At 46.6% G+C, this 18,946-nt stretch overlaps 2 protein-coding genes across 7 annotated transcripts in view; one reads left to right on the forward strand and one right to left on the reverse strand.

Moving 5' to 3' along the window:
* LOC310747938 (tigger transposable element-derived protein 1-like) overlaps positions 1 to 18,946 on the forward strand; it is a 943,100-nt gene that overhangs the window by 228,471 nt on the left and 695,683 nt on the right. The window lies entirely within an intron of this gene.
* Positions 3,349 to 18,344, reverse strand: TMEM106A (transmembrane protein 106A). Of its 5 annotated transcripts, none has more exons than XM_083583538.1 (10): positions 18,001 to 18,344; positions 13,906 to 13,987; positions 12,168 to 12,354; positions 10,813 to 11,066; positions 10,167 to 10,230; positions 9,871 to 10,030; positions 8,049 to 8,189; positions 7,921 to 7,964; positions 5,593 to 5,646; positions 3,349 to 4,268 (listed from the first exon to the last, which is right to left on the reverse strand). In XM_083583538.1, the coding sequence occupies exons 4-10, from the start codon at positions 11,048 to 11,050 to the stop codon at positions 4,145 to 4,147; spliced, it is 825 nt and encodes a 274-aa protein (XP_083439664.1). In that variant the 5' UTR covers positions 11,051 to 11,066; positions 12,168 to 12,354; positions 13,906 to 13,987; positions 18,001 to 18,344; the 3' UTR covers positions 3,349 to 4,144. The 5 variants fall into 5 exon arrangements, with proteins under 5 accessions (XP_083439664.1, XP_083439661.1, XP_083439660.1 ...); XM_083583535.1 differs by lacking the exon at positions 18,001 to 18,344 and adding an exon at positions 17,201 to 17,741 and having other exon boundaries at positions 12,168 to 12,330; XM_083583534.1 differs by lacking the exon at positions 18,001 to 18,344 and adding an exon at positions 17,201 to 17,741.

Consider the following 18,946-nt stretch of genomic DNA (forward strand, 5'->3'; position numbering starts at 1 on the left):
CAAGTTTTAAACATAGCCGTACTAAGAAATTGAGGTTTTAAGTTTCAAACAGACTCAAAAACGGGGCTGAAGCGCTCCTGACTGCTGATGTTAAAGAATCATCACCAGTCAGGGCTAGGTTTAAAACTTTAAATAGGGTTTTGTTTAAAACTTCTTTGTAAACTCGAGGAAGTCAATTCAAAATCCTTTATTAGGCATAGCACACCACACATTATCAAACAAACATCATATACAGACTGTATAAAATACGGGCTCAGCGAACACAATTTATCCCAGTCCTATTCTTAACTCCAAAAAAAATTTTTTTTTGTAATTTTTTTTGTAAATTTTGTATTTTGTTTGAAACTTGTCATTGAGGCTTTCATACCTTTCTTTAACATCAGCAGCAAGGAGCGCCTTAGCCCTATTTTTGAGTGGTTTTTTATTTTTGTTATTCTATAGTCGATTACTTCCCGTTTCAGGGATTTTCACGGTAATTTCTTTTGTTCTATGCCTGTTCTATGGCTTTCTCAAAAACGTTTGTTCCTCTTGAAACTTTGAGCCGCTGCACAACCTTAAATTGGGGTGGTGCTGGGTTGATCACATTATTCCTAAACCTGCACAGACCACTGCAGCAAGTTGTGGCCAGACAGTTACCCAACACTATCTGAAAGGAAACTAGATTTAAATAGGGGGAAATATCACCGGCAGAAGAAGAGCCAACTGTTCTCCTTCCTTGGGAGGTTTGAAGAAAGGATTAGAGAGGGATCTGGTGGAGACGATTTGGTAGAATGTGGGTGTCGCTGCTTAGGGCAGGAGTTTAGGTCACTTGCATCCACACTAGAGTCCTGCTGTGGTATTGCTTGTTTGTGATCAGCTGGAAGTGAATTTGAAATGCAGGTTCTGCACATTCCTTAAGGTAATGCTAGTAACCCAGTGATACTCATTCCCCATGACAAGGGTTCTTCTGTATTTACTTACAACTAGTTCCCATTTATGAAAGGTTGTCTGCAACATTAATGAAGAGTTTCCTGTTGGCCAGCCCTCCCGTTTTAGTTGCTTCTGGTTGATTGAAGCTGGGGGATTGACAATGGATAGTCCCTCAATTCCCCCAATGTCACTTTTAGTGGCTGGGGGAAACTTTGATGATTGAGTTCCTCATTTTAATCTTAAAAAGAAGTAGTAAAATAGCCTTATTTTGGTGTTAGAAGAATTACCCCACTTTCAGCCACAGGAACAGAAATGGACATTGAGGGCATTACGACACTATTCTTCACTAATCTTGCAGCCTTGATCAACCAGAAGCAATAAAACACGTAAAAGTAAAAGGTAAAGGGACCCCTGACCGTTAGGTCCAGTCGTGACCGAATCTGGGGTTGTGGTGCTCATCTCACTTTACTGGCCAAGGGAGCCGGCGTACAGCTTCCGGGTCATGTGGCCAGCATGACTAAGCCGCTTCTGGCAAACCAGAGCAGCACACGGAAACGCCGTTTACCTTCCCGCCGGAGCGGTACCTATTTATCTACTTGCACTTTGACGTACTTTCGAATTGCTAGGTTGGCAGGAGCAGGGACCGAGCAACAGGAGCTCACCCCCTTGTGGGGATTCGAACCGCCAACCTTCTGATCGGCAAGTCCTAGGCTCTGTGGTTTAACCCACAGCGCCACCCACGTCCCTTTAATAAAACACGTGGGACCTGCAAAAAGGAAACTTTCAATTAAAAGCTTAAGAGCCCCCAAAAGCTTCCTCAGATTTTTGCCACTCCACGTAGGGCAGTGCTGCAGTTGCACATTTTATTGCAAAAGTAAATAGAATCTGTTGCGAATCATGGCTGAAAAAACATACAAACACAGGGTTGCAGAGATTTGCACCTCTGGACTCTCTGTAACATGTAATATAGCAAAAGCCATTTCACAGAAAAGGGCTGGTGTGGAAGGAAGCTTACTTAGGGCACGTACACGTGGCAGTTTAAAGTGGACTCAGGGCATCCCATGTATGCAAACTTCCACACCATCCATATATCATCCTCATTCAAGTAGCTAACCTGTACTTTCCCCTCCAACTAATTTGGATTTCTCCAATCTGGATAGTTTGGTAAAAGAAAACCAGCATAAAATGACTTGCTACTTGAGTGGGGATGCACCAAAGCAACAAGTGTGGGGACTTGCCACACTAAGTGCACTCTTAGGACAAAATGCCCACTTCTGTTTTGCTCATCAGCTGAGCACAGCCCTGGCCATTTCCCCATCAGCTCACAGTAAAGGCTCCAGGGTGTCTACCTCCATCCGTTGCTGCTGAAGGCATGTTTGCAGTATTTATTGTTTTCAAAATGCTCATTCAAAAAACCATGATGTATTAAAATAAAAATTGCCTTTGCAGGCACAGGAGGCAGGTAAGGAAAAGTGGGCGGCGGGGGGACGGGACGGACAGGCTTGCACAAATCACTTTCTCTGTCCTGCCTTAGTGTGTTGTGCTTGTGTGTTAAATGCACAGTTTTATGCTCTTCTCTGAGCTGACTCACAGCGCTCTGTATTGGGAGGGTTTGCAGATCGGGGGCACCAGTACTTCCACCTGCCTGGCCGTTATTAGGCCTCATAAGGTGGTGGGCTGCTGGTTCTCTACCTCAAAAAACACTTTTCAAGGGATGGGAGAGCTGCTATCATGCACAAATCTGGTGGAACAAAAAAACAACTTGTATTTCAAATAACATTAAAATTAAAATCTGGCTCGTTTGCTACGAAACATTGGCTAGGGTGGAAGTTTGTTGTCATGCAATAACAGGCAAAACATTTTCTTTTTTAATTAAAAAAGGTGTGGGGGGACAGGTAAACAAATACCTGCACGCACAACTACAATGGATCTCAGATTTCCAGAACTTACGGGAGTCAGTAAAGTTCCAATTGAAGGGAGGAGACAACACCACACAGCACAGATGCATCCAGTCAAGCTCTGCCCAATGTGGATGGGAAACACAGATTTAAATTTGTGGGCAAAAGTGCGCACAAAAAATGCACACTGAAAAATAAGATCTATGCAAATCACATGCACATTAATGCCCTGGTGCAGGCATAGGCAAACTCGGCCCTCCAGATGTTTTGGGATTACAACTCCCATCATCCCTAGCTAACAGGACTAGTGGTCAGAGATGATGTGAGTTGTAGTCCCAAAACATCTGGAGGGCCAAGTTTGCCTATGCCTGCCCTGGTGTGTACACAGCCTTAAGAGTATTAGACATCTTTCTTCCTCATCTACAAAGTTCTCTTGTGCAATAATTTCAACTCGCCACCAGGCAGCACTGCACACACGCAGCAAAAAAAAAAATCTCCCATCACTATGTGTAAGCAAATAACAACAGCACACCGCCTCCAAAACAATGCACAAGACTATTTATTCTGGAGTACTTTTCTTGAGAATTGTGCAATCTGACAGAGAGAAATGGAGGTCAGCATGATTTTATTATCTCCCCGACTCTGCCCAGAAGAGAGAGGGGTGCATTTAGGAAGACAGGATTTGAACATGGAATAATAGATTTGTGACTTCCAAAACCTTTGTGTACTCTTCCTCCGCCTCCACCACACATTGCAAAGGGCTGATCCAATGGTCAGGAGGAGGCCAGTGGGATGAGAGATGAGTAAACATACAGCCTCATTTAGAAGCAGTGTTTGCCTGTGCAAGTAAAGAGTGCAAAGTCCATAGTTCTCTGCTGCTTAGCGAGGGAAGATTGTTTTGAACAACGACAACCTCAAAGGTAAACTCCAGCCTTCCCATAAAGCACACACTTGGCACTTCTTCAGGCCAGAAAACATTTGTAGAAGATCAATCCAATCTGGCCAGTCGGCATTGGACGCACGCAGCCCAAAGCTATGCAAATTCCAGTGCAAAATCCCAAAGCTCCAGCATGCTTTTCTTGGATTCTATCTTCCACAATCAGACGCATTTCTGCTGGTCTCTCAAGACACATGTTGTCAAACAGCATCACCCAAATCTTATATCCTGATGAGGCTGCCCCTCGTCTTAGCAGCAGAACTAGCAACACTGAATGAAACACCTTTCCCTTCCTGACCCCACAGTTTACAGGAGGGATGAAAACGTTGCTGCTGCTGCGATTTCATTGCAGAGGGCGGAAGATGTGGCAAACAGTTTCTCCTCCGGGAGTTCACAGCAGCTATGGGGAACAGGAGGAGCCGGACATCCCAGGAAGCATGACATTACCTCTGCAGTCCACATACTGGTAGTTTTCAAAGGCCAACTGCTCCGAGTGAGCAAGGTATGAGCAAGTCACAGTACCCCTGGAGAGGGAGAGAAAGACCAGCTCAAAATGTTTGCAAATTGACAGCCGTTATGACTTCCCCAAGTCTAGTTCCCAACGTGACACAACCCACCAAAGACGGACAAAGCCCTGCCCTCCTCTTCACCACCTCCATGTTTCCAACCACAGCTTAATTCAAGTCTAGAGTTCAGGCCCAGGACTGTACAGGATACAGAAATGATTCCAGCCTTTGCCCTTTGGGCTTATAATCTACATTAGATAAGCAGGGAAGAGATGGGAGTCAGATGAAAGAGACCGACAACGACCAGTAAGGACGCAGAAGGGGGAAAGCCAGCCAGCAGTCAACACGAGCAAGCAAGGGGGTGGATAGGTTTGTTCTGAGAAGAGAAGAGTCAGGGATGGGGCTGGCCTTCAAGCTCAACAGGGTCCTCAAACAGTGCTGGATCAAGGGGCAGATTAACTGGGAGGAGCTGCAATTTTATTTCACTTTGGACTGAAAGGCACAGTATAAATACTTTAAAATGAACAAAACGGGGGCCCGATGGCCAAGGGGCTGGAGTGCAGCAAACGGGGTTGTGTTTGTGTCCATTCCACCTTAAAGGGTCAGGCATGATTATTGTGTATCACATGCCTGTTTACTTCCAGTTCTGGCTGGGAACTTCCGTTTTGTATATAGCTTTTGTTCTAGCTGTTTTCCTGGACACGGAAGCAAGCAGTCATGTTTTTCCTTTGTTCTGATCTACGTTGAATAAAGCTATAAATATGCTCTCCTGTCTGCATCTTTCGTTGTGGAGACTCTGCTGAAAGGGTGTGCACGAGTCTTGGAATGTCTCTGAGGCTCGTGTCGTTAATTGACTGATGCTGTTCCACGGGAGACCGGTGATCGTCCGGAGACGACTGGGGGGCCTGCCTGATGCCTCCGTCTCCCTGGCAGTATCCCAACAACAGGTTATGGGCCCAGATTCACGGAGAGTAAGACTGCTGAAGACTGCGAGAGGTATGTGGAAAAGCGAGGCTGTGCATGGTGGGATTGAAAAGAGGGGGAGAAGAACGAATCAGGGTGCCAAGGAGGAGAATGTTAAAAGATTGAAAGCTGGTAGAGCTAGTGCAAGGACTTCTGGGGAAGGGTGACATGATCTTGGGACCGAGAGGGAGAAAGTGGAGCTTAAAAGATGTCATGAATTGACTGGTGGCAGGAAGAAAATGCCCAGCCAGGTGAAGGGGACTGTCATGGGGAAATCTATGCTATTGGCTGGAGGAAAGAACTGAGGATGGAGCAGGAGGCAGGGCAGGAGAGGGAGAGCAGAAACTCGTCAGATTACTGTCAAGGAAATGACGCTTACTGTATGTGCAGGAGAACATTGTGAACTTTTATTTTGGACCACGTGCAAATGTTGCTGAAAGAGAAGGGAAGATAATTAGTTTCCGGCTGCTTATGTGAACGCTTTGCATGCAGAACTTAATGGGGATGGGGTTTTCTGTCTCTTGTCACAAACAGGCCCACAGCTCTGGGGCGGAGCCCCTGTTCTGCATGCTGAATTTCACAGGTCCAGTCCTCAGCAAACAGGTGGTTGGAAAGAAATACTGACACCCCAAAGCTAAATCCACGTGGTATTGATTAGAAATGTGGCAAGAACAATGCAGGAGGCAGCAGTTAAACGTTGCTGGTCTCTGCAGCCACAGCAGACGCCGTGACTCTCCAGTGGTTAGACTTCACCCCTGGAGGCACACTCCATTGTGTCTTGAGACGGGCAGATGCCAACCAACAGTCCTCAGCATCCCCAGTTTAAAAATATATTAGGAAGTAGGAGCTGCTGCCAGTCAGGGCTGGACTGGATGTATTCGCTATAAAGGTAACACAAGTGTGATTGAAGTTCCCCTCGCAATGGTCTGTCGCCAGGTTGACATTAAAAGTCAGTCCCTCAGTTACTGCATAAAGACCACAACTCAAGTTCTGAAGCTGGGATATTTGTTTAATTGAGGAGGACACTCAGCAACACAGACAAGCGATAGATGCATTGTTCTTTGCTGTTCTAATTTTCTGCCTTAGCTCCCCCCTCTCCCATCTGCACTACACAGTTAAAGCAGTGATTCAACAATCAATTTCTCTCTCCAAGGAGCTCTGGGTCTGTGAGGGGAACTGGGGGTCTCTTCGCAACTCTCAACGGCACCTTTAACAAACTAGTTCCCAGGATTCTCTGGGAGAAGCCGTGACTCTTTGAAATAGTATGATATGGCTTTAAATGCATAATGCAGGCGGGATCTTAAGTGTGTCTGTTGTAGCTTCTCTAACAACTATCCTAAGCTCTCTTATTATAGATATACCGTATTTTTCGCTCTATAGGACGCACTTTTTCCCCTCCAAAAATTAAGGGGAAATGTGTGTGCGTCCTATGGAGCGAACGCAGGCTCCTTGGCTTCAGCGACAGCAATGCGAAGCCTCTAAAGCGCAGAGGGAGCGCTCTGGAGGCTACACGTTGCTTTCGCTGAAGCCAGGAGAGCAAGAGGGGTCGGTGCGCACCGACCCCTCTCGCTCTCCAGGCTTCAGGGATAGTCGCCTGAAGCCTCTGGAGCGCACCGGGAACTCGCGCTGCGCTCCGGAGGCTTCGGGTTCCTTTTGCTGAAGCCGGGAGAGCAAGACTCTCCTGGCTTCAGCAGAGAGGGAGAGCTGCGCAACGCCCCTTCAGCCAAGCGAGAGGAGAAATGGAAGGGGCTCCGTTTCTCCTGCCGCTTCGCTGAAGGAGCGCTGAGCAAAGAGGGGGAGAAATTTTTTTTTTCTTGTTCTCCTCCTCTAAAACAAGGTGCGTCCTATGGTCGGGTGCGTCCTATAGAGCGAAAAATACGGTAGATATAGATACCTAAGCATCTACTTAGTCTCACTGTGCCTCTTCCTTCACTGTAACCCACTAAACAGATACTAAGCCATCTGTCTGGATCTTGGGCAGTACTGACAGGCTTCAACTGGCTTAATTTGAAAGTCCATTTTAGCTGTGCTACATTACTGTAATGGGGACACTATGCATTATATAACTCAATAAAAAAATGCTGATATTTCCTTCTAAAATTGAAACATTTAAGAAATTGTAAGTTATTCACACTTAAAAAGCAGTCAATTTGTTCAATGATTTTTTTTAACAAAGGTATCTCCTTGATCCAAAACACCCACCCACCTCACTCACACACGAAAACAAAGATGACCACAGCCAACCACAAACAAACAATCACACCCTAGGCCAACCCCAACCTCTCTCACCACCAAAGGAACACAAGTGAACAACACAAGCACGCTGACACCAAACTCTACATACATTAAGCAGAATAGAAACACCGCTACCCGACCCCACCCCCATCCATCTCCCCTCCCTCCACCCCCCTTTCTTTTTTTCTTTCTTTTTTCTTCTCTCCCTAATGCCTCATCAAATGAAACAGATTTGTAAAAATGTTACATGGAAGAAAAAAATACGAGGCATTACACTTACACTGTAAAACAAGAAAACCCTTAATAAAATATATATATATATATAAAAAGGTATCTCCTTAGGTCTGAAATATATAAGTTTGCCAGCCACAATTGGTTAAAGTCATTATTTTAAAAATTCCATCAATTGACAGTATAACTTGAATTGAGATCCCCCCCCAAGTGAAGGGATAGATTTCACAGACATACTTACTAAGTGTTATTATCCATGATTTTACTCGAGACACTGTAATGCATCTACAAATAAATTAGAAAGAGCGAGTTAATTTGGGCTGCTTGTCTACTGCTTCTCCGTTACACACACGTTAGCATGGTCCTCACCTGAGCCCCATGTAAAGGTCTGATGTCCAGCTGTGTCGTCACAGTGTTTTTCCCAATCACCAGTGCCTTGTGCAAGACTTCGAGAGCAAGCTGAGACACATGCACAGTGTAAAAGTTGTTGTTTGTCACATTCAGCATATTCTAGAGAGAGAAAGACAGGTAGGCAGTATGAGTTATGTGGGATGAGTTGATAAATTTGACATCTTGGTACATGTGTGTCCATCTGTTCCGCAACTGAATATTTATCCCATAATTAGCACCCTGCTGCTGCCCTATCCAAATATATGATGCCATAGAAAAAGTGGAATGCCCAGTCTGTACATTAGATAAACACACAGGGGCAGAGAAGGAGAATACAGCAGGAATTGAGGCCTGGAGCAAAGGGAAGTCTGGATGAAATATGACTAAGGCATGGAGGAGGGCTTTCACAATGGATCCAGAAAGTATTTTGGACACATTGAAAAGGAAGATGCTAAAGATCAGGTGATCCATCTGATTCGGTCTCACCTGTTCCATGAGACCAGGGGTTAGCAAACTTTTTCAGCAGGGGGCTGGTCCACTGTCCCTCAGACCTTGTGGGGGGCCGGACTATATTCTGAAGAGGAAAAGAAAAGAACGAATTCCTATGCCCCACAAATAACCCAGAGGTGCATTTTAAATAAAAGGGCATATTCTACTCATGTAAAACATGCTGATTCCCGGACCGTCCACAGGCCAGATTTAGAAGGCGATTGGGCCGGATCCAGCCCCTGGACCTTAGTTTGCCTACCCATGCGTGAGAACAACATGAACCAGCTCTGCGCAGTACAAAGTTCTGTACAGAACATGGAACTGGCCTTGATATTTGGACTAGATTAAGCCCGGTAGAAGATTCCTGTTAGGTACTACTTGAGACCCTATCCCTGATCCTAAGGAATGACTGGCAGGAGGGAAAGTCAATGACAAGACTAGATCAGAAACAGTTTCAGGTGTAATAAACTTCACTCTTTTTGTATAAACCAATCTGGTGCCCTCTGGCTGTCTTGTACTCATCCAGCACAGATTGATACAAGCAAAAATGGAAATGCCTTTGCCCATAGGACGCTGCTTGCTTCTGCCCACGTCTGTATGGTGTGCCATGTGCTGAGTATAAGGACTAGACCATGGGTAGGCAAACTAAGGCCCGGGGGCCAGATCCAGCCCAATTGCCTTCTAAATCCGGCCCGCGGACGGTCCGGGAATCGGTGTGTTTTTACATGAGTAGAATGTGTCCTTTTATTTAAAATGCATCTCTGGGTAATTTGTGGGGCATAGGAATTTGTTCGTTTTTCTTCTTCAAAATATAGTCCAGCCCCCCCCCCCAAGGTCTGAGGGACAGTGGACCGGCCCCCTGCTGAAAAAGTTTGCTGACCCCTGGTCTAGACAAAAAGGCAGTTTTAATTTTTCTTAATCTCATTTACAACAGGCTCCTTTAGTCACCTGCTCCTTTGTTCCATAGATAAAGCCTTAAATTTGGGGCAAAGTTGAGTCCCACAACCTGCTTTGAACGTCACTTCTCAGCCTTGGAACATGTGCGGTGATAAAGGATGCCTCTTTTCATAGACATAATGGATTTTTCCTCTGCGCACAGCACATTTACAACCAAGTTGCAGAGATCTCTGATCTAGAAGCCCCTCTAACTCAAGAAGATGCATCTTCCAGGCAGCTCTGAGCCCAGGAATTGTATTAAAACAACAACCACCACCCCACAACAACCCACACATTTCATTAATCACAATCTCAATTTAGGAAGAAAAAAGAGAGATTTCATGACATCAATGCAATCCAACCCCCAGGGACTCACAGTCATATTAAGGGTGATGCTGTAAGTAGAATTGTCAAAGGATATAGATGAGAAATTCAGTCCGGCAGGGACCACCGCAATGGAGCGTGGAAACAGGAAATACATCATGAGGCCTGTCATCAGCAGGCAGATGGCCACTGTGAGACATACGTACAGCTTCCTGCAAAAACAGGAGGAAGGCAGATTAGCAGTAGTAGAACCGCCACAAAAGAATCAGATTGCTGGCAGCAAAGTTAGGAAAGAGACGGCGGGAAGAAGGGCAGGGAGCACCATCAACAAAGACACAGTGAACTTACGTTCGCCTGGGCTTGAGCCGCTGGTCTCCGTATGGAATGAGGGCCACCAGCTGCTGTTCTTGCTCTGGAATGGGAATAGAGGAGGAAGGGAGAGAGAGAGAGAAAAAAAAGAGAGAGAATAAGCAAAGGTCTGGAAAACACCCCTCAATGCAGGGGAGCACAGATCTGGTCCAATGAAGAGAACAGTATGTACATCTCGATGCAGAACATTGCATGTAATTTGGGCCATTTCCTTCTTAAGCAAGATGTAGCAGAACTTGTGAAGACATTCGTGTGTCTGTTTTAAAAAAAACCAGCTGTTTTAAGCAGTGGCGTAGCGTGGGTTGTCAGCACCCGGGGCAAGGCAAGTAATTTGCGCCCCCTAACCCGTGGATTTGCGCCCCCTAACCCGTGGATTTGCACCCCCTAACCCTAACCCCCAGATGTTGTGCCCGGTGCGGCCGGCCCCCCTGCACCCCCCACGCTACGCCACTGGTTTTAAGTATGTCTGGATCAGCTGGTTGTACAGGCTGGTGCCTTCAAGAGCTGCTTGTCGGCTTCTGGGAAAGATCTGGCCGGTCACTCTGGGAAACAGGATCCAGCGGGGCTCTTCCTGCATTAGCTTTGGAAGAACCTGGGCAACAGAAGGTCTGGAGCTGAAACTTACCTCGGGGGATCCTCCCGGTGCCCTGGCACGTAGGGCAGGTGACGGAGCCACGGCTGGCAGCGCCAACACAAGGAGCGCAGGACGCCTCTGCAGCATTGCCTCCGTTGATGGTGCCATAGTAGGGTGCTTCATCCTCATCACCCGAACTTTTCTCCCGTAGCGAGTCGCGTTCTCCTTTTTCTTCTTCGGCCTCTTCCTTGCCGCAGAGTTTCCTCAGCCACGAGAGGACTCGGTCCATTGTTCAGGGATGCCGTCTGACAAAGAGACTTTAATAAATGAAGATCTGAGGGACTTGTGCAGGGGTCCATTGTCCCTCAGACCTTGCGGGGGGTTGGACTACATTTTTTGGGGGGGGGGAATGAACGAACTCCTGTGCCCCACAAATAACCCAGAGATGCATTTTAAATCAAAGCACATACTCTACTCATGTAAAAACATCAAGGTGGGTGAGAAGCAGGACTGATAGGGGGTGTGGCCTGGGGAGAATCTCAAGGGCCAGAGAGGAAGGCTTAGAGGGCCACATTTGGCCAATGGACCTGAGGCTCCCCACCCCTAGGGCATAACTCATACCACATTTGCCTCTGGTCAGATACAGCATCCAACAGTCATTAGTCCAAACCCCTGCAATGCAGGAATCTTTTGCCCAACGTGGAGCGTTCCTGTTCAGGGTGCTAGCCAGCCAGCCAGCCAGCCAGCCAACCCTTCCTTCAGGAAACCATAAACTGTAAGAAGTTCAAGCAGGGCTTCCCCAGTCTTCTGCTTTTCTTCTTCAACTGACATTTAACGTTTCATTGCGACTGAGTATGCTCAGTCTTCACATTAGGCTTTTTAAAAACTTTTTTTTTGTAGTTCTGCAAACACTGAGGTTCCCCCTAAAACATGTTAATTCATCCCTCTTGTTTCTCAATTTCTGTCAGCGCTTGCCACCTGAGTTTGCAGCGAGAGGCACTTATTATTTATTGCTATTGTTATTTATGAAATTTGTATACCGCCCTTCATTCATAGATCTCAGAGAATAAAAAACACAAGGTTAAAACACAACATATGTAATAAAAGCACTAACAAAACAAGCCAATAACCAATAGTTGTTTTCAGCAGCAAATTCTGGAGATATGGCTTAAAGACAGCTGGCTTCATGGGCATAGCCAGGATTTTTAAGGGCGCGGGACAGGACTTTGTTGGGGGGCAGAACTGATATGATTGATATTTGTATTGTTTTACTTGATAAGGAGGGGCAGCTGCCCCCTCCCTGCTGCCCCATTGGCTAAACCCTTGGCTGGTTTCTTTCAGCAACTGTGTGAAGGGATAATCAACCTAACTTATTGGAAGGAGCTTGAGGCGGGCACAGTTCTTACCTGGGAGATGGGGAGCCAGAAGCAAGGAAAAATCACTCCCAGAAGTCCCTACTTAGGACAAGTATCAGAGGTAAATACTAGCAGACTCCCAGAACAGGCCCCAGCCAGTGTCAGATGTTTAACATTTCCTCTAAGGAAGTCCTTTCAATGCCACGAATCATATCTAGGGGAGGCAAAGTAGGAATAACTGGGGGAGGAGGAGAAAAGAAAATCAAGTTGCAGGGGGAGAGAAAGGGGAGATATACGGTAAATTTGAGAAATCATTTATCACCAGGTTTCAAACACTGCTGTTGAATTCCCACCTCCCCTCAGAAGAGGAATCGTGGTAGTAAATAGTATGGGAAACAGCCTTACTAGAAAAATTAACCAATAAACTGAAACTGACACGGGGACAAATAGAAGACGACACCTTCACCCCGGTATGGCTCTCCTTTATCACATACACAGCCCAACAAGACAATGACAAAAATCCACCAACAGCATACAAATCAGTATGGCTAACCTGATCCAAAACACCCACCCACCCCACTCAAACATGAAAACAAAGACCACCACAGCCAACCACAAATGAACAACCACACCCTAGGCCAACCCCAACCTCTCTCACCACCAAAGGAACACAAGCGAACAGCAGAGAACCTGCACAAGCAACGCTGACACCAAACCCTACATATAGTAAGTAAAATAGAAACATTGCCACCCGACCCCACCCACACCCATCTGTCCCCTCCACCTCTTTCTCCCTTTTCTTCCTAATGTCTCAACAAATGAAACTGATTTGTAAAAATGTTACATGGGAAAAAAATACAAGAGAGAGACATTGCACACACTTTTGTAAATCAAGAAAATCTTTAATAAAAAGAAGAAGAAGAAGAGGAGGAGGAGGAATCGTGGATTTCTGCTGGGTAGGGTCACATGTGTACTCAAAGAAATAGAGATGAGTTCAACAGGGTAAAAATGGAGAGAGAACATTTTTCCAGCAAGTCCTCCTGCTAACTCAAATTTACCAACAAAATAAATGTATATTCTACCAATTCAAATATTTTACAAACATTCCCAATTGTGGAGGCTACCAGACACACAGTGTTAGAAACTACAAAGTGTTGACTTTTGACTTAGTGAACTATAACTTTTGACTTTAACATTAATTAGCAGTGTTTATCTTTCATAGCTTTTACAAATTCAGATATTAAACTGTTAATCTGATTTTGACCTGGGCTGATTGAGGCATTTGCTTTGAATCAGGTTCAGTGATAACAAGGCTTAGACAAGATAGTTCTGCTCCATAACCTAGCCGACCTGTGGTTTCCTCAGCCTTCTATAAAGAACGAAAAGGAAAAACTGCAGACTCAATATGAGCCACGGCTCACAAAACGTCACAATTCAGAAAAGTATCTCTCAACCTATGCAAAGCTTTCCCCCAGTTCCAAACTTGTGCCTATCTATTCTATTTTAAAACAGTGTGGATTCTCAATACCTCTGCCTAGCTGAGAGCAGGATTTAGCAGCCAGAACAAGTACTGCATATCTGGGATTAGAAAAGGAGAAATTCTAGATAAACAGACTCTTTTTATAAACTGACTACAGGAGAGATTCAGCTCTTTTAAAAGGGGCAGGCTTCGTTCACAAACAAAGGAGACTTATCCCCTTCTTTGTGTTTTAATGGGCTGAGCTGTTCCTTCTATTCAAAAACTCAAGATCACCTAGAAAGGTAACCCAGAAATACAGGTTGCACATACCTCACAGGATGAGCACTGAAAAAGCACCATGAAGGCTTGGGAGTATTGCTGCCAACTCTTCAGTCAACCTCTGTCACTGCGCCTTTAACAAGCAGATTAACAAAACATTAGCAGGTGGTAACACTTCATCCTCAAATTGAGAAGAGTTTTAACTACTGATTTCACTACAATTTAGATTAGCTGCTGTAAATAAAGCCCAGGAGCATCCCAGGCTGATGAAATGGCAACCCTACTTGGAAAGATCAGGGACACAGGTGGCGCTGTGGGTTAAACCACTGAGTCTAGGACTTGCCGATCAGAAGGTCGGCGGTTCGAATCCCTGTGACGGGGTGAGCTCCCGTTGCTCGGTCCCAGCTCCTGTCAACCTAGCAGTTCGAAAGCACGTCAAAGTGCAAGTAGATAAATAGGAACCGCTCCGGCGGGAACGTAAACGGCATTTCCGTGTGCTGTTCTGGTTCGCCAGGAGCGGCTTTGTCATGCTGGCCACATGACCGGGAAGCTGTCTGCGGACAAACGCCGGCTCCCTCGGCCCATAGAGCGAGATGAGCGCTGCAACCCCAGAGTCGGTCACGACTGGACCTAATGGTCAGGGGTCCCTTTACCTTTACTTGGAAAGATATATATATACCAGGCATGTCCAACTGGTTGATCGCGGGACCCATATTAGGAGGTGTGGCACGTTGACGCTTATTTCCTCCCCGGCAAGGAGGGCAAAGAGATGGGCTCATTTGTCTACTGGCTGCTGTAGCGCTGTGTGCTATTGTCAGTGGTGGACAACTCTGGTCAACCCTCCCCCCCCCAAAATGCCAATGGGTAGATCACTGCCTTTCCTATATACTGGGAGTAGATTGCAGTATCTTGGGAGTTGGACGTGCCTGATATAGACCAAAAAGGAGGATGGGAGCTAAACGTGGACAGAAAAGCAAAGAGTGAAGAAGTTTGAAGCTTGTTTGGAAAGATTAAGGAGTTTTGGCTGGCACAAGTAGCTTTAGATGGGGCTGAGATTACCTTCCTGCCTGTAGTAGTATAAAACCATAGAAATGTACAGTGGTACCTCAGGTTAAGAACTTAATTCGTTCTGGAGATCCGTTCTTAACCTGAAACTGTTCTTAACCTGAGATACCACTTTAGCTAATAGGGCCTCCTGCTGCTGCCGCGCCGCAGGAGCACAATTTCTGTTCTCATCCTGAAGCAAAGTTCTCAACCCGAGGTACTATTTTTGGGTTAGCAGAGTCTGTAACCTGAAGCATCTGTAACCCGAAGTACCACTGTAGTTGGAAGGGACTCTAAGGGTCATCTAGTCCAACCCCTGTAATGAAGGAATCTCAACTGGCTGAAGTCCCACTCAGGAGACCAACACCCAAATAAAGGAGGCTGGCTTACTACATTTTGAAATATTGCACAGCACCCTGTAAAAGAGAAGGCCTAGGGCTCCATAACACTAATAATAATAATAATAATAATAATAATAATAATAATAATAATATCCCACCCATCTGACTGGGTTGCCCCAGCCACTCTGTGGGGCTTCCAACATATAAAAAAACATAACAAAACATAACACATTAAAAGGCTTCCCTATGCAGGGCTGCCTTCAGATGTCTTCTAAAAGTTATATAGTTGACATCTGATGGGAGGGAGTTCCACGGGGCGGGCACCACTACCAAGAAGGCCCTCTGCCTGGTTCCCTGTAACCTCACGTCTTGCAATGAGGGAACCACCAGAAGGCCCTCAGATCTGGACCTCAATTGAACGATGGGGGTGGAGACGCTCCTTCGGGTATACTGGGCCGAGGTTGTTTAGGGCTTTAAAGGTCAGTACCAACACTCTGAATTGTGCTCGGAAACGTAAAAAGGTAAAGGTAAAGGACCCCTGACAGTTAAGACCAGTCACAGAAAACTCTGGGATTGCGGTGCTCATCTTGCTTTACAGGCCGAGTAGCCGGCGTTTGTCCGCAGACAGTTTTTCTGGGTCATGTGGCCAGCATGACTAAGCCACTTCTGGCGCAACGGAACACCAAAACCAGAGCAGCACACGGAAACACTGTTTACCTTCCCGCTGGAGCAGTACCTATTTATCTACTTGCATTTTTTTGTGTGCTTTCGAACTGCTAGGTTAACAGGAGCTGGGACCGAGCAACAAGAGCTCATCCCATCACGGGGACCTTCTGATCGGCAAGCGTGAGAGGCTGAGTGGTTTAGACCACAGTGCCACCTGCGTCCCTCTCGGAAACGTCTTTCAAGACTGGTGTTATGTAGTCTTGGCGGCCGCTCCTAGTCACCAGTCTAGCTGCCGCATTCTGCATTACTTGTAGTTTCCGGGTCACCTTTAAAGGTAGCCCCACGTAGAGCGCCTTGCAGTAGTCCATGCGGGAGATAAGCAGAGCATGCACCACTCTGGCGAGACAGTGCGCGGGCAGGTAGGGTCTCAGCCTGCGTACCAGATGAAGCTGGTTGACAGCTGCCCTGGACATAGAATTGACCTGCGCCTCCATGGACAGCTTTGAGCACAAAATGACTCCCAGGCTCATAGCTGTCAACCTTTTCTTTTTTTGCGGGAAATTCCCTTATTCCAGCACCGTTTCCCGCTGCTATACCGGATTGTTAGATATCCTGTAGACTGTCCCCAGGACAGGTGAGGCTGCTGATCCCTTATTTTTGAGGCTGCTGATCCCTTATTTTCAAATCTGAAAGTTGACAGCTATGCCCAGGCTGCGCACCTGGTCCTTCTGGGGCACAGTTGCCCCATTCATGACCATGTAGTCCCTTAACCCCAGAAACAATCCTTCTTTCTTGTCGGGATTCAACCTCAATCTGTGACCTGCCATCCATCCTCCAACCGCATCCAGACAAGCACCTTAACCGCTCCCTGTTTGGTTTCCCAGTTTGCTCAACCAGGCCATGTTTTTGCCAGTGAATAACTTTGCAAAATGGCTATTGTTCCTCCTCCTCCTCCTCGCAAAATGCCACCTTGGGGCCAAGGAAGGCGAGGCTGACATGCGCTTCCCCGGCGAGCCCGACTGTGCTGCAGGGAAGGGGGCTCTTGGGTGCCTGTTTGGGGGTTGGGGATCGGGATCCTTTCCCCAGACCCGCCAGGCAGGCGGTTTCAAGGGTTTAAATTTGACGATCCGGTTGTTGAGGCGCAGAGAAAACGAGAGCCAGAAAGAGGAAATGGCAGGACAGTCGCAGCAAAGAAGAAGAGGAGAAAGCGGCAGCAGGGGAAGGAAGCGAGGGGGCGAGGGGCCGGTGGTCGCACGCGGCCCCTCAGAGGAGACCCAAGGGGGACACCTGCTCACCGCGCCCCGCCTGAGGAGAGCGGCCAGGCTGCTGCAGCGTCCGGCGGACTCCGGAACGAAACGAAAGCGAAAACCGGCGGCGCCTCGCCCTCCTCCGGCCACCAAGAGGGCGACAGCCGAGCGGCTCCGCCCCCGGCGGGCATTTCCCGCCCGAGAAGGGGGCGATGGCGGCGGTCCGCTCTCGGCTTTCCCCTCAGCGACTGATTTTAGCCGGTGCTTAATTTCAAATAGATTGGGGGCGGGGGGGGGGAGCCGAGCTCGGACCCTGCCAGGCTTTCGCCCCGAAAAAAAGCATGGCTAGTTCGGCCACGCCGCTGGCATTTACTCGCGAGTAAGCGTGGGGAGTGGGGCCATCGCGGCGCCCTTTACTCGAAAGTAAAGCCTCCCTCAAAAGGTCCCGCAAAAAGGCGTCATAGCGTTATATTCTCCCCTGGTCCATTAATGGCGACGGCCGCAGCTTCGTGGGTGAATCGCCCCACGGCTTCGAATAAGTCGCCTTCGGGGTTCGAAGATGCGTGTTGTTGCCCTTCCCACGTCATGGTTGGCCCTATCCTGCGTGAAGGTTGGCGCGTTTCGAAAATGCCTGTACTGTACTCGGTTTTTAAACCGTCTTTTGTTTTAAGCCATTTGAGATTCGCTTCTCAACTTGTAACTGAGGTAATGGCCTGAAGTGTTACAGGTTTTTCACTCGCTTTCTCCCCACCCCCTTTGCTACTATTTTTTTCTTTTTTGCGCTCAATTCAGAACACAAACCCCTTTCCTCACTCCATTTATGTTCCTTCCAAAGTCCTCTTTTTCACCTGGAGGGCAGCCATGACAACTGGGCAAAGCCGTCCTTCCAGTCGCTCTCACTGCTCTGAGAGGAAATTGAGCAATCCAGACTTTTCCGTGGAATTTCCTCATTATGTCTGCACCTCCTCAGCCACAAACCAAGGTCCCCATTGTTCTCCCTATGGTGAAAAAAGCACAACCTGTTTCCTATGACCATGCCACTGAAGCACAGTTTTACAATATCTAGATTTAAGGCGATGAAACACCAGCAGCCCAACTTTCCACCAGAGATCCCTTCCGCCACAGAACACAGTGACATTGGTCGCTTATTGAGAAATCCTACTTTGTTGAATTGGGGTTACGCCCAGGAAAGTGTGCCAAGGACAGTAGCTCTATTTGTTTATTATTATTCTTCTTCTATGCATGCCTTGCAAAAAGAGCTATTTTTTTTATTATAGAAATGCAATCAAGGAGTCCAAAAATTGGAAAGGTTTGCCACGAAGAACATGGTTTCCTTCACCACATCCATAACATTCATGCGGTACTTTTACCTTTTCATACCATAAATAAGTGTGCCAACCAAAAATATTATCATGGCCTAAGTCTAGAATATATGAATTCTCCAATATCATCCATTCTTTCAGACAACAAAGACAAGATGCTTCATAATATAATCTCATATCTGGCAGGGAGAAACCTCTCTCTTTAGTATCTATCAATGTTTTATATTTTATTCTCGGTTTTTCCCCCCTTGCCAAATATATTTAGAAATATCTTATTGCCATGCTTTGAAACACCTTGCCAATCACCGGAATTGTTTGAAAGAAAAATAACATTCTAAATAATACATTCATTTTTATGGTCGACAAGACTCGACACTGCCTAATAGTGAAAGATTCATTCTGTCCAAATTTCTTTTAATAACTTCCCAGCTTTTTAAATACTTATCTTTATACAGATTTATATTATTTGCTG

Source organism: Podarcis filfolensis (assembly GCF_964270895.1).
Source record: "Podarcis filfolensis genome assembly, chromosome: 13".
NCBI lineage: Eukaryota > Metazoa > Chordata > Lepidosauria > Squamata > Lacertidae > Podarcis > Podarcis filfolensis.

Excerpts from the sequence above, each read along its gene's own strand:
- TMEM106A (XM_083583538.1), bottom strand. The coding sequence starts at position 11,050 with ATGGACCGAGTCCTCTCGTGGCTGAGGAAACTCTGCGGCAAGGAAGAG. Across the intron at positions 8,190-9,870 it reads GCATCACCCTTAATATGACT|AATATGCTGAATGTGACAAA; the intron begins GTGAGTCCCTGG and ends TTCTCTCTCTAG. Across the intron at positions 5,647-7,920 it reads ATCATGGATAATAACACTTA|CAACATTTGCACGTGGTCCA; the intron begins GTAAGTATGTCT and ends CTTCTCTTTCAG.